General features: G+C 46.8%; 1 protein-coding gene across 6 annotated transcripts in view; it reads right to left on the bottom strand.

Moving 5' to 3' along the window:
* The window catches only part of Tenm2 (teneurin transmembrane protein 2), a 942,842-nt gene that overhangs the window by 78,447 nt on the left and 839,006 nt on the right, over positions 1-25,389 (bottom strand). For all 6 annotated transcript variants that reach the window (XM_059270357.1, XM_059270356.1, XM_059270355.1 and 3 more), the window contains one exon: positions 24,124-24,270. In XM_059270357.1, coding sequence (XP_059126340.1) covers positions 24,124-24,270 — 147 coding nt within the window. The remainder of the gene's footprint in view (positions 1-24,123; positions 24,271-25,389) is intronic.

Consider the following 25,389-nt stretch of genomic DNA (forward strand, 5'->3'; position numbering starts at 1 on the left):
ATTTCCTCCTTGTTTTGTTGATACTTTTTTTTCCCCTTTAATCTGAGGGTCCAGTCTGGCAAGAGACTAAACACACCAGCAAAGCAGAAGACAGATACAAAGAGAAGAAAAGAAAAGAGATATAAATGATCCCCTCCCACATATTGACATTTCTCTGCCTCAGTGGCAGCATTGGGGTGTGGGTGTTATTAGGGCAGCAGTATACGCCATGCCTGTAATGACCTCCTCATGCTGTGTGATCACTGGCTGCTGCCCCCAACACTTTCCAACGACACCGTGAACTTTAAATTGGCCCTCCAGTCTCCCAGTGGCCTGTCAGTCACGAGAATCGCCTCTTTATGCTAGCAAGCCCCTTGGATGGAGTCTGACATTGCAATCTTCAGTAAATTACTCTGTCACTGACAATCTTGCAGTTATCTTGCAAACAATCAAGCAGGCAATCAAACCACTCTGCATTGCCGGTTCAGGACCCGAGAGGCCAGAACATCTCCATCCAGCAGGGCGGGAAGCTGCAGGCCCTCTGATGACACTGTCCCATTTCTTTATTTATTTATATACCTACTTATTTGTTTGGCTGCATTTGTTTTTTCTTCCTGCGGAGGGTAGGGATGCTGGTGGGAGAGGCTGGCAGCGACCCCTCCACAGGAGCTTCATTCTGACTCAGCAAGTGAGACTTCCCAGGTGGCCCACAGTGTTGACACATCTGCTCATATGCCCTCATCTGCTTCAGTTCACTCTGTGAAACGTGGCCTTGGAGCCTGTTCTAGGTGCTTTCTCTCAGAACTGAGGCCAAGTCACAGTTTTGGCTGATTTTTCTATGCACATATATCATACGATAATTGGACTGGCATTTTCAGGAAAATGTGGGCGTGAAGCATCGTTCTGGGAACAAGATTGAGCCTATTTATTTATTTATATTTTAATATTAATTTAACTAATTCCAGTCACACCAAGGCTCTTAAGAAAATCACTTTTCTATTACTGTTGTTTTAATATAGGACCTCACGTAAGCCAGGCTGGGCTAGAATTCACTCTGCATGTAGCTGAGGATGACCTTGAACTCCTGATTCTTCCACTTCCACCTCTCAAGTACTGGGACTGTGATTGTATACAACCACACTGAGCTTAATTTTTTTTTAAAGCATCACTTTTGATGAAGAGTGAATCTTCTATGACAATCTAGTAATATGAAGTGTATTCTTTGGATTAGAAGTCCTAACAGAGAAAGCCACACACCTCACAGAGTTGAGGTAAGAACCTGCTGCGTGAACTCAATTTCATCTTCCTTGGCCTCGTCCTCACCGTGCAAGCTTGGGAAGATGAACAACTTTGTTGAGCATCAGTCTGCTTGCCTTTAAAGCTGAATTTTTAGGCTGGGCACGGTGGCACATGCCTTTAGTCTCAGCACTCAATGGGGCAGAGGCAGGCAGATCTCTGTGAGTTTGAGGTTAGCCTGGTCTACATAGCAAGTTCCAGATCCTCACTTAAACAACAACAACAACAACAACAACAACAACTGAGTTATCATAGTATATATGCTTCAGGGTTATGAGATAGGGAATAACTGACTTGATGTGTAGAGTATCTTTTTATGATAAAGTACACAGTAAACTATAGGTATCGACATAAACAGAAGTTCAATCTGTTTGTAAAAACTAGACAGGAAAAGTAATAAAAGTGATACTCCTTTATACGTAGAGTCATTCATTAGGATGGGTCCTGGGCTGGTTAAATCCGGGCAAGCTTGCTAAGTTCCAAATAGTGACAGGTTAGGAGTGACGAACAGTGAAAATAGATGTCACAGAGGAAGCAGCATTTTCATATTTTAAAAATTTGAATCTTCACAGCAACTTTGCAAGGAAGAGGACTGCAGCCCTGAAACTTCAGCCTGGGAACTGGAGTCTGAGTCTCGGATTGGCTACTGTTCAGAGGCTGTGGACAATGAACTGCTCCGGGTCTTTCCTCTCCCTCATGTACCAAGTGGAGATGACGATTTGAGAAAGGGGATTCTCAGCCCTCAGGATCTGGTGTCCAAGTCTGTCTGGGCCTCCAACTAAACTCAGATGGAAAATGAAGGCAAGCCTGTGGTGGCTACATCAGTACTGGGCACATATAGATCATTTCCTGTTCACTAGACAATACAGCACATTACTCTTTGCACAGCATTTACGTTGTAGCAGATGTTACCTACAGATGGTTCTGGAAGGCCTGTCTAACCACTGCCCTGTGAGTTGTATGTAGGTGGGGATAGCTCTGAATGTGGCCCAACACAAAGTCAAAAATCTACTTAAGATTTTTATGACTTGATTGCCAAGCTATCAAAGATGAACTTTGTAAATTATGTGACATGGCAATGTCAAAAGGCTGGGCACCCTTGAACAGGATTCGGGAAGATGTGAAGAGGTTACCATGGAGACACTACACCTTTTCCACAAGGCATCTGAGCATCGGGGATTTGGTATCTGTGGGGTCCTGGAGTAAACCCCCTATGTGTACTGAGGTACGACTCGTGGCAGTTGGAGCAGTACCTGGTACCGTGAGTGCTCAGAGATGGACCTGTCACCATCATCATCATCCTACAGAGGAAGAAACTGAAGCTTGGAAAGCTGAGTTAGTCTCAGTTAAGCGGCTAAGAAGCAGGAAAAGGCAGCCAATAATAGCATTTCCATTACTGGAAAGAGATGCTTCCCCACTAAAGGAAGTCAGTAGACAAGGTACTTGGCTAGTCATCCAGGGAAACACGAGAGACTTAATCACTTCTGAAGGCCTGTCTATCGCTCCAGTTGGGAAAGAATTGGGCTGGTTGACACGGGCATCTGAAAATGTGAACACGAGAAACAAAAGTGCCTGGGAACTCATTCCTAGAACCGGGCTGCCGAGACACTCCCCCGGCATTCACCTGTGAGAGTCAAACCATCACGTTGAGCTGACACATACCTTCTGGGATGGCTGTAGGCTTGTGTCAGCCATCTCCAGTCCCTATCTGCTTTGCTCTGCTGGATTCTAAAAGGGGCGCTTGCATGCTCTAGAGACTTCAGCTCTAACTTAGTGAACGCTTACTAGTAAAGAGGAGCTCTGGTTGGTGGCAGGAGGCCCCATGCACACAGGGGAGCAGTCATAGTCAACATTTGGGCATTTCAGAGTTGGTAAAACATGTAGTGCATCTTTTTGTCCCAAAAGGGCTGCCTGCATCTTTGACTTTAGCCTTTTAAAGTGAAGGACTCTAGGATGTGAGGATGCTTATTTCATGTGTTTTGGGAGAGTCTGGCGTTTTGTTCAGTTTGGTGGCGTCTTGTGTCTTGCTATGCACGTGACTTCCTCTTTGACCTACATGAACTATGTGGCTTTCCTAAGCTTTAAAGGCTTAGAGGGACACCCGTGTTTACTTTCCTCGGGTTTGTTTTGTCACAGGGTAGCACAAAGTGACCTCAGTGACTTAGGGCAGGTGCCATGGCTACACTATGAATGTCTATATGCAGTACTGGTTTGGAGCCTGGTTAAAAGTGCAGATTTTGGATGGGCAAAGTGGCTTAGTGGGTAAAGGCACTTGCTGCCATCCTGACGACCTGAGTTTGATTCCCGGGACCCATGTGGTAGAAGGACTGAACCAATCTCCATATGCCGGCCTCTAATCGCCACACAGGCGCACACACATACAAAATAAATACATGTAATTATTTTTTAGAGCTCAGCTTTTCACACTGAAACCCACTTTTTCCACACTGTGGTTTGAAATGGATGCACTATCACTCATCAGTCTTTCTATCCTATTCATTGGGCCTGCAGGCTAAGTAGAGGGTTGGTTAAAACCATGGGCTTTGAAGAGTACATGCCGATCCATTAACAGGGTGCTCCAGAACAGACACAATCAATTACAATAGGTTAAAAATTATAGTTTCCTCTACCGGGAGGTATTGGCTGGGGAAAAGCCCAGGGGAACTTTCTGGGCACTCTACACATTTTTGCTTCTCATCTCAGCCAACTAGCTAGATAGGCAATTTCAGCAAGTGGTGACTAACAATAATGGTACTGAACAGGAATAGTGGGTGATCAGCTGAGATGAGACACTCAGGAGGCTTAGGAGAGTGGGAGCACCCACTCACAGGCTAAGGGCTTCTGAATCATTGCTCTATTTCTTTTCTTTCTTTCTTTCTTTTTTTTTTTTTTTTTTTTTTTTAACTTTCTTGGGTTTTCTGGGCAGCCATGGTTTGTTTACCCACAGAGACACTGGTATTTACCAGTTTTTCATTTCCCTCAAGAAAAACGCAGCTAGTGCAGGTGACAAACCCAGGACATCTTAGGGCTGATGATGGGGCAGTGACAGGAAAGCTAATGGAGGAGAGAAGAAGGACAGGGACACTCAGTGGGGCCAAGGAATTTGGTGCTTTGTTCTGCCATGGAAATGAAGGAGGAGAGGGGTGGAGTGTCTGGTCGGCAAGGCCTCCCCCCCATCCCCACCCCCTGCCCCGTGGACTTTTAGGGAGATGGCAGCCGTGGAGTGGATTTTGTCTTGCAAGATAGGTTGAGCTCTGGCAGTATCCTCCTAAAGTACACGGGACCCCCAACAAGTATACTTTGGCCAGTCCTCTGTTAATACAGGCAATCACCTGGTAACAGTGAACGCTGTTGAGGTAACCCAGCCTCTCTGAGACTGCAAAGGGAATACTGCCTCCACCAGCAGAGGCTGTCTGTGGCTCTTTGGAGCTGGGGCTGGCCACTCGGCCCTCAGATGATGCACTGAGGTTGTATACATCAGACAACGAGAAACTTGCTGAAAAGCATCAATGTCTCACTGGAGCCCACAAAGCCAAGCAAAGGCTGAACAAAAATCCTCTATTAGGCATCTTGTCAGCTTTAGGGGTTTCAGGCCCCCCAAAACATACCTGAACCTGCAGCCACACTGGAAACCAGAAACAACAAGACTGATAGAGGGACATCTGTGTTACAAGGAGTGGAAATTTTGTGTACACATTGGTGCGCTGACAAGCCACCCCTCAGTGATGGGTAATTATCTGTGATGATGAGCTTGTCTCCTGGGGAAGATGTGATCATTTTATGGGGACCATATTGCTCCCCTCAAGGGATGACAAAGACAACTTCCTTTAATTACCCTGAACGGAAATGACAATCACCCAGAACACACTTGGACAAAGACTGTGTGATTATGTATGATCCTCACTTTCACCTCAGTTCTGCCTCTGTTTAAGCCTAAGGCTCATGTAGGTGCCTCAAAGGCAGAGCTGTGTTGCGGAACACCTTTATCTATAGCTTGTGCCACACTGATTGGCTCCTTTATCCATCATTTACCATGAACTGTCTCCTTAATTGGTATATTGGGATGTGGGTCCTGGTCCACCCTCTTGGGACTCATGAAGTTGGGGCTAAGACTCTGCTATATTCCAGATTAACTCTTGGTATCTGGTTGACTCTGCATGCATAAAGAATGGGTAAAGGATGGTAGACATTTCAAAGGTACCCTGATGGGAGACCGGGAATTTACATAGGGTGGTCCCACCAGGTAACATGCTGGTTCTCCAAAGCACAGGACACACAAAGATGCGGTTCCTAGCTTCTCCCCAACTTGTTCATGGTGACACTGACTCATGGCCCAGTTAAACAAAAGGCAAATAGACATGCATAGACCTTAGAATTAGAACATTCTGGCTTTCAAAGCAGGTCTCTCATTCCCTGGGCAAGTGAACTCACTTTCCCGATCTAAAGAATGGACTCATGCTAAGATTACCCACTACCTTGACATGCAGAGAACTATAGGATGGGGCCCACATGAAGATGGACACAGAGCTCGATGAATGATGCTTCTTAATGATATTTCCTGCTCTCCACCATAGAAAGGCATTGCTCCATTTGCATTTTCCCCTATGCCTGCTGACAAGTTGGAAGTGAGGGATAATTGAAAGTATTCTGGCTTGATGTAACTAAGAAGTGAAAGGTGCGGACAAGGCTGACTTGATTTAACCCGGCAGTATGAGATTAGTTCTTCATTGCCTGTGTTAGGTCTCCCGCCTTGCCAACCTCTGAAAGCAATAGATTGGCTGACAGGGTGCTCATTTGGAAGGTTTCACCTGACATTAATACCCTGGCTGCCTGACGGACCGTCGTTCCTCAGGCGGCCGGCTCTCCCTCCGTGGAGCACGGCCATTCTTAAATATTGCGAGGAGGAGGACCGTATTTGCACTCCTGGAAGGAAGGCCTGTTGGAGGTTTTCCTCTTACTTCACGCCAATTCTTTGTGTCAGTCTCGGAGTTCCGGGGCCAGAGAGCCTTGCCCCAGAGCACCTTCCGCTTTTCTTATGACTTAGCAGTGGAAGATCAGTCAGGCTCTACCAGAGATCTGGCAGAGCGGAAACCCCTCTACAAGCTGCTTTGCCAGCTTTCCTGTTCTGGGGGAGGGATGTGGGAAAGAGAGAGCAGAGTCAGCTAGCAGAGCCACAGGGCTCTGCTGACCACCGCAAGGGTGTGATTCGGGTGGGACCTCCCTTCGCCATGTCTCTAGCCGTGCCTGGAGGCCACTGGAGGATGTTTTCCCACCAAGTCCTTAATATTCACCCGCTTCATTTATTTTGGTGAACCTTCCTTACCAAACTCTAAACACCCCCCCCCCCCCAACAAAACACAAAAACACCCAACAAAATCTGTTTGGGACTCCAGGTGGGGCTTGAGAACCTTTATTATTTATAAGTTCTCTGGTGATGGGGATGTTTGTTCTGAGCACTGAGTTTCCAGTATCCACAATCTAAAGCAGCCTTGCTCACATACTTTGTTACCTGGCCCGAGAACAGGTGTTTTTGCATTCCTGATGTTACCCTAGACCTACAGAATCATTGAGATGGAGACTGGGAATCTGTATTTTAAGGGAGGCCCCTAGGTGTTCCTTTGCTTTTCAAAGCTTAAGAATCCTTGCCCTGGCCGGGCGTTGGTGGTGCATGTCTTTAATCCCAGCACTTGGGAGGCAGAGGCAGGCGGATCTCTGTGAGTTTGAGGCCAGGCTGGGCTACCAAGTGAGTTTCAGGAAAGGCGCAAAGCTACACAGAGAAACCCTGTCTCGAAAAAAACCAAAAAAAAAAAAAAAAAAAAAAAAAAGAAAAAAGAAAAAAAAGAATCCTTGCCCTGAATTACTGCAAAGGCCCTTTAGACATCTAAAGAAGCATACACAGTCCTGGGGGCCTATGCCAGCTTCTCCAATCTGTGTCTCCTGTAGGATATTATCAGGGGTTTCCTGAAACACAGAAATGGAGGTGGTGGGCAGGGAAATCTATGTTCGAGTACAACCAGGAGACATCAGTTAAACGATATGAAATTAAGTTCTCACAGCAGAACTTCTCAGAGCCCTTGAAATGTAAATACACACAACTCTATAATGCCACAATTCAGTGGATGCCCTTCATGATGGAGGATCCATTTGGTCCAAATAAGTCTCTGTCATATAGCCTAAGAGCATCTGAAGGCATTCTGCCGGGAGAGGGGGCCCTGTTCTTAGAAGGGCCGACCAAACCTTCCTGTCCTCCACGTAACAAGCAACATCTTTGTCCCCTCTTGACTTTGCAGAGGGTAGAGGCCATCAGTGACCAGGCCCAACAGCACCTGCGTTAGCTTAACAAGCATGTCCCTTCAGGAGAACCGTACTCTGTCTCTACTCTCTGTCTTTTTTCTGCTTCCTCAATACCCTGAGGTGGCCTTGAGTGTGGGGAGGGGGCAGTGCTAAGTGACGACATCCTGGGGGCCACACGTTAACGAAGCATCACAAACCCGGCATCGTGGTACAACTTGGTTAATGCCGCTGAGTTACAAAACAACTGCAAAACACCATCTCAGAATGTTTTGTTTAAGTTCACGATTTTGTGTTGGGCCGCACTCGCTGATGCTCTTGGCGGGATGGAGCCTGCAGGCTGTGGTTCCCAAGCCTGCATTACAGGCAAGCATGACTTGTGAGAGCGAATAGTTGGTGCTTACAAAGAACTTCCAAGGTGTCGGGGCTGGGCAATGTAGTATTCATATATCCCCCTGAGAGGCCCCGGGATCCCAGGCATCAGGGCTGTCATTTGTAGTGACAGAGCAAGAGACTGAGACACAGGTTAGGTGACTTGCTGAAGTGGCTAGGCGGTATTCAAACAGGGTCTGCTGCTCTCTGAAGCCAAGTCTTACATGTGGCTGCTATTTGAGGCTATGCTTCTCATTAAACACCCCTCCTTTCCTGGGGGCTATTGGACCACTGAGTCATGCTTTGAGCTTGCCTGTAGTCCTTACACCTAAGGCCCGACTAAGTCAATTGGAAGACCAGTAACTCGAATACATATTGTATTGGGCTATGGGATATTTAGTCAGTCTTCTACTCCAGATCTTCACTTACATCCAGCTTACAGTCTGACTTGGTAGGCGACCACTGGGCTGGCCCTGCAGCAGCTTTTCAAGATTCTGTATGTTTTCCCACACTACACTGTGAATCCTTCATCATGATCATCATCAAGCCATGATCATTCACATAGGTTCTTAGGAACCTCCCAACTGGGTTCTGCGGTCTCCATTTTGCAGATGGAAAAACTGAGGCTCAGAGAGCAACTGGGTTCTCCCTAAGTACACAAAACTGACAAGTTAATGGGCGCGTGATTCCCACATTGGCCATCTGCTCTCACCTCTTGACTTCTACTCTTGATTCTTATAGGGGGCTGTGAGGGTCAGAGCACATCAGGGTTCCTTCCCTCTGAATGTTGACGCTTCAGCAAACCTCCTCAGCTTCTCATTTCTGCCCTTCTCGCCTCCCTACTTTTTCTGTCCCCCTACCCTTTTCTTAGTCTACCCTTCCTTCTTTCCACTCTGGGCTAGCTGACTTCCTCTAACCCAGAAGCGGCTTCTAGACATGATCTCATTTGATCAGCAGTTCAGCACCACAGACGGACCCCGACCCAGCGTGTACTCACCCCTGTTAGCCCGCAGCCATGTTTGATGTACCACAGGGACTTGTGTCCTGGCTGCTGCTGTCTACCCCTTGACTGTTATGAAAGCCACTGGCCATAAAGAGCAGGGTCTCTGATCCCAGCCTCCCTCTCCCCAAGTGCTCGCCTCCCTCCGCCTGCTCCTCCTGGCCTCTCACAGCCACCCTCCTCCCCTGCCCTGCTCCTCATCAGCTTGCGTTTTTTGCAGAGCCCGCTGACAGGTCAGACAGACGGAGCCCGATGGCCATGCAGCCTCGGCCCAGCAGGGGGTAGCAGCCTGGTGGGGTGCCAGACAGTGACCTGCTGGGTCCTTCAGAAAAACAGGGGCTGTCACAGTCAATGCTGTGGAGCAACAAGCTGGAACAGCTACTTTCTGCCTGAGGGGAGACCTGGGGATGTCGATGGTGTCTAGGATGGGCCTCAGAGTTGAGACTGTTGGGGCATAAACACACTTCTGATTGCTGGCTGGGAGGAGGGATTGGACTCGGTTATCATACAAGCTTTCGGCTCGATTGGGACGGTAGAGAGAACTAATTTAGAAACTGATCCCTTCCTAAAGACTCCTGTGCACCAGGCACTGGACCCAGAACTCTCAGGATGAACTTATTTCACCTTCCTGTCTCCTCTGTGGGGTGGGTGCCACGAGCCAATGTTACACAGCCAGTTATAGTTGTGAGGTCTGGAGACAGGTGACATGCATCCCACAGACTGACTGTGTGCAGACATTGGTTGCAACCTATTAGCTCTGTGGCCCTGGGCTTCTGATGCCACTGCCTCAGTTTCTTATCTATAGAATGGTATTAATAATTGTGCCCATTTTGGCAAGGATGTCACAAAAGATTAAGCCTTCTACCAAAAGCTTTTAGTATATGGTGACCAGTTGTTCCCACCCACTTGACAGCTGGAGAAAGCCAGTCAGAGAGAGATGAAGGCCTGTGGAAAGCAAGGCTGGGATTCAGTGGGCCCGCCTCAGCCTTCCCTACCATGCTACACCTTGCCCAGTGAGCATGTCAGAGTCAAAGCTATCCTCAGTATTTCTGCGTTTCTTCCTGTCTTAATGGATAACTCTGGGGTACACTAGTCAATTTTTTTTTTGTCACTCTGACAAAATGCCCACTGAAACCCACCTAAGGAGGAAAGATTTATCTTGGCTATGGTTTCAGCTATGACAGGCATGCTTCTCTGTTATGGGCCTGTGGTAAGGTAGGAGAGCATGACAGAGGAAAGTCCCTCACCTCAGGGTGTCTGGAAAGCAGAGAGGAGACAGGAGGGGGCTGGCGACAAAGGACAGTCCCTAAGAATGTGGCCTTCAAATAGGCACCAACTTCCTTCAAGTAGGCCACTACCTCCTGACCATGCTAGCGTGTTATGAATCCATTATTGGATGGATCCATCGATGGAGGCAGAACCCTCATAATCTAATCACCTGTCAGTCAGTGCCTGACTCCAGCAGCTGAGGACCGTGCCTTTAACATATAAGCCTGTGGGGACCATTTTACATAAAACTATAACAACCTTAACACTGGGCTTGTGTCCCCTAGGAAGTCACTTTTGTCCCCTAGGAAGTCACTGTATACGACAAAATGACATTGGTAAGAGCAGTGAACAGTCCAGCCAGGTGCTAGTGTCTTACTGAAAGGAAATAACGAATCTTACATTTGGATTTTTTTTTGTATTAGTAAAGTGGCTTCAGTGATATAAAATGACTTAGGTTTACTGCCTTTTAAAAATGATAGTATTTATTATTATTATTGGAGAATTTCTTAATGCACTGTGAAAGTTTTTTTCAACTTGATACAAACTAGGGACCCCTGAGACGAGAGAATCTCAACTGAAGAATTGCCTCCATCAGACAGACTGTAGGCAAGTCTGTGGGAGCGTTTTCTTGATTGGTTGTTGATACAGAAGGGTGGTGCCACCCCTGGGTACATAGTCCTAGGTCGTTTAAGAGCAAGCTGAACAAGCTACAGAGAGCAAACCAGTTCCTCCATGGTCTCTGCCTCTAGGTTCCTGCCTCAAGTTCCTGCCTTGAGTTCCTGCCTGACTTCCCTAGGTGATGAACTGGGACCTGTAAAGTAAAATAAATCCTTTCTCTCCATGTTTCTTTCTGTCATGACATTTGTTGCAGCAACAGAAACATGCCCAGGACATGCAGATAGTGTATTTTGATCGTATTTATCCCAGCTTTTCCACTAACACCTCTCAGATCCACTCCACTGCCTTCCAACTTTGTGTCCTTGACATTTCTTTCTTTCTTTCTTTCTTTCTTTCTTTCTTTCTTTCTTTCTTTCTTTCTTTCTTTCTTTCTTTCTTTCTTTCTTTCTCTCTCTCTCTCTCTCTCTCTCTCTCTCTCTCTCTCTCTCTCTCTCTTCTTTCTTTCTTTCTTTCTTTCCCCACTGACTCTGATTTGTTCTGCCCGTATACTAATGGGGGTGGGGCTACCCAGTGGACACTCTCTCTCCTCCAGTCGCCCTCAACTGTCTATAGCTCCTTAGTTAGGGGTGGGGCTTATGAAGGTGTCACTGCTTGAAGCAGCGATACTTTTTAATCCTAACATGAAATTTATTCGTCCCTAAATAATCTACTAAATAAAAGCAGCCATTTTATAGCCTTCTCATGGAGGCCAGTGTTTATCAGTTCATGCCACAGAGCTGATGATGACAGACCAGGACTTGAGGGCATGAGCTAGACTCCAGGGGGGCAAAGCAGTTGGTAAACAAAGGGATACATGGCCAGATGCTGAGGGAGTGAGAGTGCCTTCAAGATGTGGAATGAGGCAATGGGAACTAGTAGAGGATGTTGGTGGTGAGGACTGGTTAAGGGAGGGGCGTCAGGGAAGGCTTCTGGTAGGAAGTGATATTTTGGTAAAACCTAAGTGGCACGAGGACATCAGTCACAGAAACATCTGGAGGAAGAGCCTTCTAGGAAGAGGAGACAGATGTGCAAAGCCCAGGGTGGGAATGTGTTTGAGAGTCGGCGGATCCAGCAGGCAGGTGAGGGCAGAATGGAGGGGAGAAGATGTGGAGGAAAGGGACCAGAGGGGAAACGGCAGCTCTCCCGCACAAAGCACCGGGAACTGCTACAGGAGCCCCCTGGCATTCTATGGGAGGTGAGGAGGCTTGAACAAGGATGTGCCGTGCTTTCGCTATTAAGAGGACTCTTCTTATGGTTCTGTGAAGACTGGACCAGAAGCTAGAGGACTAACCAAACAGGCCAGTGAAGTTGGTAGCACGATCTGGGAGAAGTTGGTGGAGGTGAAAAACACTCATGTGCCGTGCTTAGCGATAGAGACTGGAGGGGCTGGGCCAGTTGACTATGTCTAGCAACATGTATAGTAGCTGGCATGTGTCGGAGACCAATGGCATGGCCACCTCAGTAGACTGTGGCAGTTGGCAGATGATGACGTCAGTATTGTTTGTTAGAGGATGGCTTCTTCCCACACCTGTCCTTTATTACAACCCTCCTGAAAGAGGAAGACAGATCTCTGGATCCACTGAACCCAAACTCTAGGGATGGGACCTAACCGTCTATGCCTGAGTCTTGTCACATAGCTCTGACTCTGGCTCACATTGCTGTGCGTCCCGAGTTCACTCAACAATGGCTTCCCAAACCCTTTAAGGTAGTAGCCACCCTTAGCCCATTTTACAGAGGACAAAATGGAGGCTCAGAGAGATGGAGTGACCTGAGTTGACACTGTTCATGGGGGACTGAGCTGTGAGCATGGGGTTCTCTGATCCCAATGCTTCTTTGTCAGCCTGCCTGCCCTTCTCCCCATGGGGATAGAATGCCCACACATGCAGTGGAGGGCTACAAAAGAGGCCAAACTTTCTTTTTGGCCAGTGGCATAGTGACTCAAACAGTTAGATAGTCTTCTGTTTGTAGGAAGGGTCTGGCTGTAAGTTTAGAGAGTAAGGTGCAGGGATGCAAAAGCTCAGACTTGAGACACGACACAATGCTCCACATGACACCATGCTCCTGTGGCATACACGTTCATCTGACTTGTTCACAGCCCTGTTTCCACAGCTCCTCCATCTTCTATTGGAAGGGCCCCAGGCTCCTCGGAGGTGCTCCCTCCTCTCGGTCTTTCAATGTCTAGTCCTTTTGCCCACAATGCTTTTCCCTCATTCTGTATCTTTTTTCCCAATGTCTATTACAATTTAAGACTGATTTATTTATTTAGAGATAAGGTTTCACTCTAGCCCAGTCTGGTCTGGAGCTCACTATGTGGCCCAGGATGACCTTAAACTTCTGGTGATCTTTTTGCCACAGTCTTTAAAAACATTCGTTTTTTTGAGACAGGGTCTCATGTACTCAGGCTAGCCTTGAACTCTGTAGCCAAGGCTAGCCTTGAACTCTTGATATTTCTGCCTTCACCTCCCAGATGCTGGCATTATAAGCCTTTATTGCCATGTGTGTTTCACCTACTTTGGAAGTCTCTGATGACCTTCTGCTGAGTACTCAAAGCCCCTTGATATTTCTTCTGTCGTGGACCCTTAACACATTGTGATATAATGATGCATTTAATGGACATTTTACCACCATCAATCCATGGACCCTTTGCAGGCTGAGTCTGAGTCTCATTCATTCATGTGGCTAGGGATTGAGTACGGGCATACACAAATGAATTTTGAGTCATTCTGACATGGAGTGTGGCTGCATTGGGGTTGTTGTTTGCTATTGGCTTCATCAGTGACAAGTGATCTGAACAGGGCTGTACTGAAGGCAAAAAGAGAGATGGGCTTGGGGACACAGCTAAAGGACACACTGTCCAGTACGTTAGACACAATCACTCATCCTAGCCTAGGTCTGGGGCTGATGTAGATCACTGCTTAAACACTAGTGGTAGATACCTATTTTCCCAGGGCCACTGGATCCTTTGGCTGGTTGCACAGCAAGAGAAAAAAAAAAAAAAACAGATTAGATTTTGAGCCAGAAACCTTGGACTCTGGTCTGCCCTGCTTGCTATTTGTCCTTGAAGAAATTACTTTGCTTCTCTGGATTTTGTAGCTGCTGTGGACTATGAAAAACTAAATAAAGTAAGTATTTTATTTTCCTTTAATTTAGTTGCTTTGAGACTGAATGTCATCATCTAGCCTAGGATGACCTTGAACTCAAGATCCTCCGGCTGCAGCATTTCAAGTGCTGGGATTACAGGCATGGACTACCATGCCCGGGAGTACTACATATTTTAGCCATTTGGTACCTGGCAGTCCCAAAGACCCATGGAGGAAATATCCCACGACTCTATGAATGGCTATCCTTTAGTGTATGTGACCTCAGAATGTCAGAAACCTTTGTAGGGAGGTGGGGTGGTGAGGGACAGATTTCTAATGACATTCCTTAAAGAGAGAGAGAAAGGAGAGAACTGTCCTGGAAAGATTTGCTGGTCCCTGTGAGTAAGGAGAAAGGGAAGCTTGAAGCAGAGAGGGCCGGGGAACCTTGTCATTGTCTTTGGATTCACATTTGGCTACACGGGTCTGGCCTCTCTCCAATCCCCTAGAGCTCTTGGCTGAGAAGATGGAAAAGCAGAGAAAAGAGCACAGGCCTTGGGCAGCTGCTCTTGCTGCGCTGCAGAGAACGCCTCGCTATTTAGAGTCCAACTGTTCCACTTTCCCCCTGCTCGCCCCCGGCATTCCAGTGCATAAGCACTTTGTGGGGAAAAAAAAAAATGCATTCTAAATCCCTAACCGGGAGAAAGAGCTGATGCTGGTGGTGGCTTTCAGCATGCTCAGAACTTGTGTTTCTGTGGGACTGAGGCTGCGCCAGTCCCTGGGTCGGCCCTGCTCCAGCAATGGACACAGCGCTCAGATGCTGGGGAGCCTTCAACCGGAGGAGGGCTCTTGACCTGTGTTCTGGATCCTGGCAGGGCTGCGCTGTGACCCTGGGACCATGGACAAGCTGTTGTACTTCTCTTTCAAAGTATGGCCATGGATAATTTGGGCCTCGTCAGTAAAGTCTTAGCACATGCCTCAACCAGGGAAGTGTTTAATGCCTCTCAGACCTTGGGCGTCATATACTTTGACATCAGGGCAAAGGACATCCTATTTTGGGACTAAGTGACTTTCCCATGCACCTGTGCTTTGAGAGGAAATGTTTCTCAGCTTCCTTGTTATTTCCTCATTGGGTGGGGTTACTCCTATTTGTGGGCAGCCTTTCCACACATGAAGATGGCTAGCAGCAACCTAGGTGTCACCCAGTAGCGTTTCTCATTCATCATCACTTAACGAATGCTTTCAGACATCACTAGTGATTTCCTGGAGAGCATAGTTACCTCTGATAGGAGACCACTGATGTGGGTCCAGACTGTGGGGAATACAGAACTAATGAAAATGGTACCAGGGCATTCTGTAATCAGGCAGAGCCTCTGGCCAAGACAAAACTCCCAGGAGTCAATTCAGTGACGTAAATGTTACCCTTGAACCACTAGTTTAATCTGTGATTTAATTAAATCTCCAGTGATTTAATGACTAGCATTAAAAATTATTTTTTAAAAAAGTGTCTGTGGGGAGGTGCACATGAGTGCAGGTGCCTGTGGAGGCCAGAAGAGGGCGCTGGATCCCCTGCAGCTGGGGTCATGGGTGGTTGTGAGCCTCTCAATGTGGGTCCTGGGGCTTGTGCAGGAGCAGCGAGCACTCTTAGTCACCGAACGTCCGTCCAGTCCCCTGATTAGCACTACACAGATTAGGCATCTTCATTGCAGTTTTATGATGAATATTGGATTTGTCATCTAATCAGGTGAAAGAAACCTAATCTCTTAAGAGACACTTACTAACCATTTAAAGTACAGAAGACTTGATTAGGGAAGACTGGAGGTGCTATGTTAGGTAAATGCGTGAACTTTGAATGTCTTAAGAAAATTGACGGTTCAATCCATTTTACTAGGAAAGGGTTCTCAGTGGGAAAGTTTGGTCTTTGAGGGGTTAATTTTGTTTCCTTTGAGTTCTAATACAGATTCTGCCCTCGCTCTGCTCCTTTCTGGAAACATGTTAGTAGTGTTTTAGAAGGAATGAGACCATGGCTTTAGATGGAGATGGAAAGTTGCACATCCCAGAAGTTGGCTGAAAGGCCTATTTCGAGTCTTATTTTTCTTGAGTCCCCATATTTGTTTCTGTAAAATGGAAATACAGTCGCCCTTCCCTCTCTTTGGGCTTTCCATTCATGCATTCAACCAAAAATGAATAAGATGTATTCAGAGGAAACAATTTCCTCTGTATTGAACAGGTACACACTATCCTTTTATGTCATTTGCGGTATAGCGATTATCTATCTAGCATCACGTGGTAACAGGTATTATTGGTAATCTAGAGATGATTTAAACACACAGGAAGATCTATGCAGGTTATATGTAAATGCTACACTAATTTATATAAAGGACTTAAGCATCCTCTTATTTTGATATCCATACAGTGAGTAAAACTAGTCTGTAGGAGACAGCGAAGGATGGTTGTCGTATGGTAAGAGAGAACTTACAGGGGTTGGGGATTTAGCTCAGTGGTAGAGCACTTGCCTAGCAAGTGCATGGCCCTGGGTTCGGTCCTCAGCTCCAGAAAAAAAAAGAGAACTTACAGGCTGTATGACAAGACAACACCAATAGGAAAAGGCGCAAAGCTACACAAAGAAACCCTGTCTCGGGGGAAAAAAAAAAAAAAGAGAAAAGAAAGATCTACATAGGAATATCCAGGAGTATGACATTCCTGCTAGGGAGATGGAAGAGGAGGGCAAAGGTTGCCTGACCCAGGAGCTGAAGGACGAGGAGAAGCCCGTTCAAACAGATCCTGGATTGAACACTTCGGGCCCTGAGCCAGCAAAGACCCATGTGGTAGACACAGCACAGCTGGCATGGGGATCAGAAGGGTGACCAGCGAGGCTGCATCAGAGCTTGTAGGGAGGGTAGGGGAAGGACGATCAGAAGTCAAGCAGGGGACACCAAGGAAGCCCTCTATCTAGGACGAAGCCAACATTTGCTTTTGATTCTAATTGTGTGAGAAGCCTGACTTACAATAGAAGTGTCTCCTAGCTACTGGGTTGGAGGGTAAAGGATCACGGCATGGGATTAGAAGCATAGAGACCCAGGCACTGGGTGTCTTCTCTCATTATCCTGGTACATAGGAGACTCAGCCCAGTGCCGACACACTTAGTTGTTATCATTCTTATATGCATCAAAGAAGAGTGAATCTCGATCTGCAGTTTCCATCAGTTGATTATCTAGTCTAACATGTCCACACTTCCGGAGACTTTACTTCAATGGAAAGATGTGGAAGGATCTCAGACACCTGTGGCTGTGAGCTCCACTCTGCTTTCTCCTACAGACCCAGCACCAAGCCAGCTGCTGGTGACCTGCAGGCCAAGTTCTCTTCCCACACTTTAGGAGTATGGCTTTCCCATCTGGGAGTAAACTGGGATCCTGCATAATAAATCCTTCAGATACATTTATCACAAGGCCCTTGAAATTTGAGGAAAATCCTCACCCAACCCAATCAATAAAACTAAGTTGCACTTTGGAAACATCTCCCACCTGACCGATTCATTAACATATGTGTACGTATTCATCAAGGCGTTTTGCAGTGGGTTTACCAAACACTGCCTTTCACTGGATGAAGAAGCTGGACTCTTTAGATTTAATGATTATGTCTTCCAGAGTCTCTCAAGTCCCTAGCTTGGCTCTGCTAAATGCACAGACAAGGTGAGGTATTAATTAACAAGTGAGATAAATGCCCAAATGACATCCTTGAATCAAGTCAAACCGATTTGGATGGTGAAGGGATGGGAAGGAGGGTGAAGGAGCTGTGGGCTGGGGCAGATTTCATCTGTTTCAAGTGTTCTGGATGCAGTCCAGTGGTATGTCTCCTCATTTAGATCTGGCTAGAGTGCCTTGGATGGCATGCCCAGAGCTCAGGCCAGCATCCACATCTCTTAACCCAAGGCGGCCTCCTCTGGAGCAAAACAAGGAACCAAACCTTGCCAGTGGAGGCCGAAACAGCATTCTGAAGGGAAAGCGGAGTGGTATTTAATTTATAAAGAGAAATCTAAGTGCTGCTGGTGGACTGAAGAGCTCTACTGTGCCTCATTCTACCCTGGACTTTGAGGATCCCCCCCTCCGGGGACAGGATGAAAACTCTGGGCTTAACTTTGAGATGTGCCTTCTCTCACCCCGTTAATGTCACACTCCATGACAGTCCTTTCTCTGTGTTCCTACCAAGGTTCTCTCCCTTTGTCACATCTCACGCTCTGGATCATCAAAACAATAACAGCCTTTGTACAGCCCATCTTTTCAGATGGAGAGTGAGTTCTCCATGACACATGTCGTGACGGTTCTAACATTTTCCAGAAGCCAGTTTGTATTGTTGAACATTTGGTGGACTCAAAATGTTTGTTAAACCATGAATGAATGGATAAGTTAACAGAGGTTGGATGGTTGGAGGGGTGGATGAGTAGATGAGGAGATGAGGCATATGGATGGAAGGATGGATGGATGGATGGAGTCACTCATGACACAGAGTTAAGGGCTTTTTAAACTTTGGAACAAACATCATTCACTGTCCCAACTAGCGATGGAAAGTATTTTTAAAACATACTTGGTAGAAGTGGTGGGTGTGGAGTGTGTGTTTGGAGCCCAGGAAGGTGACAGGGAGGAAGACGGGTAAAGCATATGATACACACATATGGAAATGTTACAATGAATCTGTTATAGTAAAAACAAGAGGAGAAGAAAAATCTGGTTACATTCCAGTTAGTCACTAAAGCTGAAATCATTTATGCTTTTTCTCTGAATTATTTGTTACTTCCTGAAATAATGTTTCTCTCTCCTCATTTCACTCCTCACATGCTCTGGGAATTGAAGAGGGCAGGGATCTGGGTATAGGTACTATGACGGAGGCCTGGGCTAGCCACCCCAGGAGGAAGCATCATTTAAAAATGTTTTCCCCCAAAATGTGGTTTGTAGAATACTCTCTTGGGTGCTTGGTAAGCATGTAGACTGCTGCACTGGAAACCTGACTTCAACGAGACTCAAAAGGCAGGGACCAAGAAACCTGACTTTCAAGGTCTCTATGGGGCTCTCCACAGCACTGAAGTTTAATGAGACAGGTTAGATTCTTCATCGCTCTATGCACTGGGAAAGCCATTGGTTGGATTCTGTGATACGATTGTCTCCCTTCTAGAAAGTCACATTAATAGTAACACTATTAAGGCCAGCACCAGCCAACCTGTCTGTGCATTTTACAAACTAAGCCTCTGTAAAACATGTAACATGCATCTGCTCACTTAAACGTCCTACTAGCTCACAAAGTTGACACAATCACACCCATTTTTACAGACAAGAAAATTGAGACTCTCAGAAGTGACTTGCTGAGCTGAGCTAACACAGGCTAATTCTGAAGAGCGGAAGCTGCATTACTGCGATGCCACAGTGTCACCTCCGCAGACACCACGGGGGAGAAGGAGGAAGGGCGGAAGGCCATCTCATGCTGTGTGAAAGAGAATGGAGAGGAGATGACGGTTCTCCTGTGCAGTCCTGAGGACAGAGGGGCAAGGTAACGGGGTGAGTTTAGCACAGGAAGGGCATACTTCTGCCCCTCCCGCAGCAGCCTGATGAGGTCATGACCCTGCCTTGTCAGGACGGCTCTGTCGCCAGTGTGCCAAGTAGATAGGGGCACTTGATCCATCTTACAGGAGCTTCAGGCAGACTCCCGGGCAGGCTGGAAATGATGGACTTTGGGCATTTAGCACATAGAAGCTGGGTGCCCTGCTTCGAAGTCCTGGGTGACAAAGGGGCCTTCAGGGAGTGAGTACAGGCTCTCCAGGCCAGACAGTCTAACGATGCCTCCTCACCTTGCCGTTCCCACTTGGAGAGGAAATCTACATACTCTCTCTCCTACCCCTGGCTGTGATGAACTAGAGCTCACACCTCTGCCTTGGTGGTGATAATTAAATATTATCCGCCTGTCACTTGGCACACATGTTGTGTGTGTTCTCAGACTTTAATGAGCTGGTATTTGTCTCCTGTAAGCAAAAATATTTCTTTGAGTCTCTCTCTCTCTTTTTTTTTTTTCAAATTGGGGTGAGTGGTTCAAGTGAAGACCTCTTGCTTTTAAAAAGACAGTCTCTGGCCAGCTTGTCTGTGAACTGTCTCCACTTTTTTTTTTTTCAGGGACAATGACACACACAGCTTGTCCCTTCTGAATTGGCCATTGCCTTCTGAGGTTATGTGAGAAGTCACATGGCTGTGAGTATTGTAGCAAGTGAGGAGAATTCAGAAGTATGGGGTCACCATGTATGTTGTTGTGGGGACACCTTAAGGTGGCTTTTTTCTGACAGAGTTTCTCAGCTTAATACCAAAGAATACTGAAAATACTCGGTATTCTGTGAAATTTTCCTCAAAGCGTCATAAGAAGCAAATTTATCTGGTACCTTTCTGGATGCATAGAAAGAGAAATTAAGGCATTAGATAAAATGGATGTTCTAGGACAGTGGATCTCAAAGGTAATCTACATCTGAGGCACCTGGAAATTTACTAGACATTCAAATTCTTGTACCCTACCAGAGACCCATGCGTTCAGAAACTCAGCGATGGGGTCAGGTCTCAGGCGCCAGGGGTTAATCAAATCCTCTAGGTCCTTTCAGAGCTACTAGGGAATAGAAAGGAAGTACAAGGGATTCAATCCAAGCACAGTTGATGAAGACAGACAAGAACTTCAAATATCTTTATCTGTGTTTCTGTTTATAGCTATCTCAGTCTCAGTTTAGAATTAAAACATAAATAAAAACCCTATCACTTTAACTTGAGGATCCTCCCTGCCTCAGATGTCTGGAGATGGGGAAGGACTGGCCTTTTGCAGTTCCCTTTGGAAGAATGCTCTATTATCTCCCCCATTCATGAGATTTATGACAAGTGTGTTCTCCGCAGCTGCTCCCCGGGCCGGCATTCACGTTCTGCTTGGGTGCCTCTCTGCCCCAATGCCGGGCTTCTAAAGCACACAGTCCTTTCAGAAGAGTCCCAGCCCAGGATACCCAGGTGCTCCAGGGGTAGGAGAGCCAGGGCCAATCACCCCCCAACCCCCGCCACAATACGAGTAGAGAGATATGGTGAGCTCTCTGCCCCTGGGTCTGGGGTTGATGAGAGGAACTTTAATATTTATCAATAAACAGCAAAGTGCTTAGCACACCTCCTAGGGAAGTAATTAACCATGGAAAGAATACCCTGTGCCGAGGTATCTCCTCCAAAAAAAGAACTCACTTAATTGTGAATTGCTTACGCCAGGTGAGACAGAACCGGTGTCTACCCCCATCACCTGACATAAGCAACTCTGAACTAACTGGGAGTTTCTTTTTATAAACACAGTGCAGACACTTTCTTCTTGGTGGTTAATTACTTCCTTGGGAGGCTGCTTTAATAGTTCCCAGAAGAAGGCCATTGTTGTCTTTAGCCTAACTACTGCCTCATTTGCTTTGTCCTAGCCTTTCTAGAACGCGGGTTCTGCCCCTTCAAAGCATCCTGAGGTGTGCTCATCAGTCAAGCCCTTCAGCTTGGGGATCAGAGACCTCAGGTTGGGAGCCAGGATCAAGGCGAGGTTGACAGAGAGGGAGGGAGATGGCACAGGGCCTGTTGGGGGACACTGACCCCCAGGAATCTCTTTTCTTTTCTGTGTGCTGCATTCCAGCAATTCCCTATGCTTTCGCTGCTGACATCCCAAGAAGGGACAGGAGCCAGGGAAGTGGCTCCTTTTGTGGAGGCAGAAGGAGCTGATCTATAAGCCACCATGGTGCTCAGTGAAATCACCAGGGAGGCGGAAGCAAAAAGCCATTGGATTTCAACTCTTAGAAAACGCCTCATGCGGTTATGCCTCACCTCGCTAAAAAATGAAACTGAGTGGCTTCTATCCTGGCTTTGTTTCAGGACAGAGAAAATGAATGAAGGACAGAGCCACAGGAGCATCTGGCCCGGGAAATTCTTTGATCATGAGCTTGTGTCAGTGAGTATGTATGTTTATCCACAAATTATCTATGTACACAAAGGCAATTGTTATGGAAATTGCAAGACGTCCATTAAGAGGATGAAGGAAAAGGAGAAAATAGAATGTCTAATATTCTCATTTGTTTCCCACCAGGTTACATCCTACTTTGGACACCTGAAGCTGACTCCAGCGGCCATGAGACAGAAGTGGCTTCGATGCTAGATGGTGACACACACATACTCTATGACTGTCACAGTGGGATCGTAAACTCCCTTGGTAGGTCAGTTAACTGCACTGGTAGATCCTTCCACCCTTGAAATCACTTCAACTTCACATGAACTCTGACCCATGAGTCATTTGGATAGGGGTAGGCCACACACCTACAATAATGTTATGGACAGTGCACAGTATTTGAGCTTAGGATGTTAGGCAGAGGAAGGCAGATCTCTGTGAGTTCAAGGCCAGCCTGGTCTACTGATCTCTAGTGGTGTCTTCACAAGAAGTTTGCTACCTCAGTTTTAAGAAACTAATACACACATGCCTTTAGTCTCAGCACTCGGGAGGCAGAGGTAAGTGAGTCTCTGAGTTTGAGGCCAGCCTGGTCTATAGAATGAGTTCCAGGACAGCCAGGGCTATACAGAGAAATTCTGTCTCAAAAAACCAAAAATAAAATAAATAAACAAATAAATAAATAAAATAAAGAATTTAGGAAATTACATGACCCACATGTTAATGCAACCCTATTAGCTTCTGAGTCCTGTCATCACACTGGAATGCGTTCCAGAAGAGTCAGCCCAGAGCTTCAGAACAGGGGTGTAGTCCTCAGCCATGCCATCTGTCCTGTACATACCTAGTCTTAGAAGCTAGCAGGGTAGTGGCTGGGTTAGTACTTGGATGGCAGAAGAGAGGTTGGCAAACCTGTCCTATAAAGGATCCAGAGCAAATGTCTGAGGCCTGACAGCTGGGTCGTGTCTCACTGTGTTGGAACCATTTAGCTCCAGGGTTAGGGGTAAATACAAGGTACAGCTGAACACAAAATCTAAACAAGGACCAATCAGCTGGCTCGGTGGGCAATGGCACTAGCCTCCAAGCCAGGTGGTCTGAGTTTGATCCTTGGGACCCACAAGGTAGGAGGAGAAAACTGACTCCCACAAGTGATCCACTGACCTCCACAAGTATGCTGTGGCACCCACACTCCCCTCCTCCACACACACAATGAAACAAAGACATGTTAAAACATTAACAATTAGTATAAACAAATGAATGCTACCTTAACACTACGTTAAGGGTTTAAAGCTTCATCATGCAAGATAAAACAGTCTGTGAGATCTGCTAAGCCGTAATCATAGTGTCTATAGCTAAAAATACTGTCTTGTATACTTAAAATTTGCTAAGAGGGCAGAGGGCAACTCCACCTGTAGAAAATAAGAATAAGGATGGTGGCGGGAACTCTGATGGCCGTGCTATGGCTTCAGTCATAGTAACACTCCCAAACTCATCAAGAGATGTTCAGCTTCTTAGATATAAATCCTGCATCAATGAAGTAGTTAGGAAAATAAGTGTGGACATTAAAGTTTGGATTTTATGTACTTTTCTGTATGATGAAATATTCTTTAGATTATTTCCCCTCAGCCATCAAGAAAATGTTAAAACCTTTTCTTTTCCCTCACCAATTGGCTTTGGCTCACAGGCAGGCTGTAGCCAGGTGACCACAGATTAGAATATATACTTTGGTTCTAAAGCTGGGGTTGGGTCCTGCTTTCATACTATATTGTCTTTGGAAGGAGCGTAACGGCTCTTCAGGTCTCGGTTGCCTCATCTGCAAAGTGACATCTCACAGGGCTGTAAGGATGAAGGGGCACGTGGCTTATGACATCCCAGTGCAGTGTGAGGCTCCGACTGTCGTCACCATCGTCATGGACCATAACTGGCCACTCTGAAAGGTCTGGCAGGACCATGCACCCCGAAGGCAATAACCAGAACTCAGCCACGTCTGCAAAGACGGGTATTTGAGAATTACAAAGCCAATACCAAACCCCAGTTTGTGTCTCCAAGAGTCCTCCTGGCCCAAGGACATGTGTTCTCCGTCGTGTTCGCTTCAGAGGAAACATTACAACATTTGACAATAGTATGGAGGAGATCTTTCAGGAGCGTGACTCATGACGAAGGCACACACAACACTATTCTTGAGGGGATGGGAATTAGAAGACGCTTGCTCACCTCCCTCATTATCCTTGTTATCAGCGCAGGAGGTTTCCATGGCAACGTTGCATCCGGGCCCTCTCCAGCCGGTCTGGCAGACACACTGCCAGCTGTTCTGACCCAGTGTGCATCTCCCGTTACCGTTGCACAAATCAGGGCAGCCATCTGGTTGGAGAAATGGAGAGAATGAGAAGGAGGGACGTGAGGCTGCGCTGGGGAAGCAGGGGAGCCATGCAGGGGGGAGCAAGCCTGCAGGGCAGCCACTGGGCCAGCCTCACAGTGGGGCCCATACCTGCTGTCCAAAGAGTCAGGGGAAGCAGGCCATGCATGCAGGTGCAAGACGGAGTTGGGGCACAGATGCAGGGGTTTCCCAGTGACAACTGACCTGGGTGCAGGGGTCAGAGCAATCTTGCCAAAGTGGGGAGGGAATTCAGTGCACATCCCAGACAACTGCACCAGTGCTGGCCTGACAACCGGACTAGCTAGGCTGTGATGTCCAGCCAGTGGCTCAGGATGCGTGCTATCTTGAGAAAAAGCTGCCAGTCTTATCTATCCTTCCTTCCTTCCTTCCTTCCTTCCTTCCTTCCTTCCTTCCTTCCTTCCTTCCCTCCCTCCTTCCTTCCTTCCTCTTTCTGTCCTCCTTCCTTCCTTTTCTTCTATCCCTCCCTTTCCTTCCTCTTTCTCTCCTTCTTTTATCTTCTACCCCCCTTTCTTTATTTATTTAATGACTTCTGCATACAAGAGAAAATTTCCTACAAGGCCAGAGTCAAGATGTCCTCCATTTTGCAGAATTTTAAAGATAGATTTACATGATTTTCAAGAGCTTCTTGTGACCAAGAAAGAGCAGAATGGCTTTGCTGGGCTATTTTTTTTTTTTATTCTTGTAATACCTTTAAGGGACACTTCAAAACGTTGTCTACTTATCACCACCTATTTATGGTAGATTTAAAACTAGAGCAGGAGTTAAAGGTCAAGGGAGGGGTAGGAGCTGGGTGCCATGACTTGGGGACATGACAGAGGGTATATCTATGTCCCCAGGGGAAGGGCAGTGGAGTCTGGGCAGTTTTTATTTTATTGCTTTCTACTCTTTCTTTCTTTCCTTCCTCCCCTCCCTTTGTGTGGGAAATCAGCAGCCTATTTTATTTTCTAAATGCTCCAGCACCCACAGCAATTGTAGCTTAGACTCCCTGACGTGGAGCTTGGACAAAGGGAGCTGGGTGAGGAGAGAAGGGCAAGTGATATGGGGTGAGTCTTGCCAGCCAAGCCACCGTGGCCCTTTGTGAA

Source organism: Peromyscus eremicus, chromosome 8a, assembly GCF_949786415.1.
Source record: "Peromyscus eremicus chromosome 8a, PerEre_H2_v1, whole genome shotgun sequence".
NCBI classification, from domain to species: Eukaryota; Metazoa; Chordata; class Mammalia; order Rodentia; family Cricetidae; genus Peromyscus; species Peromyscus eremicus.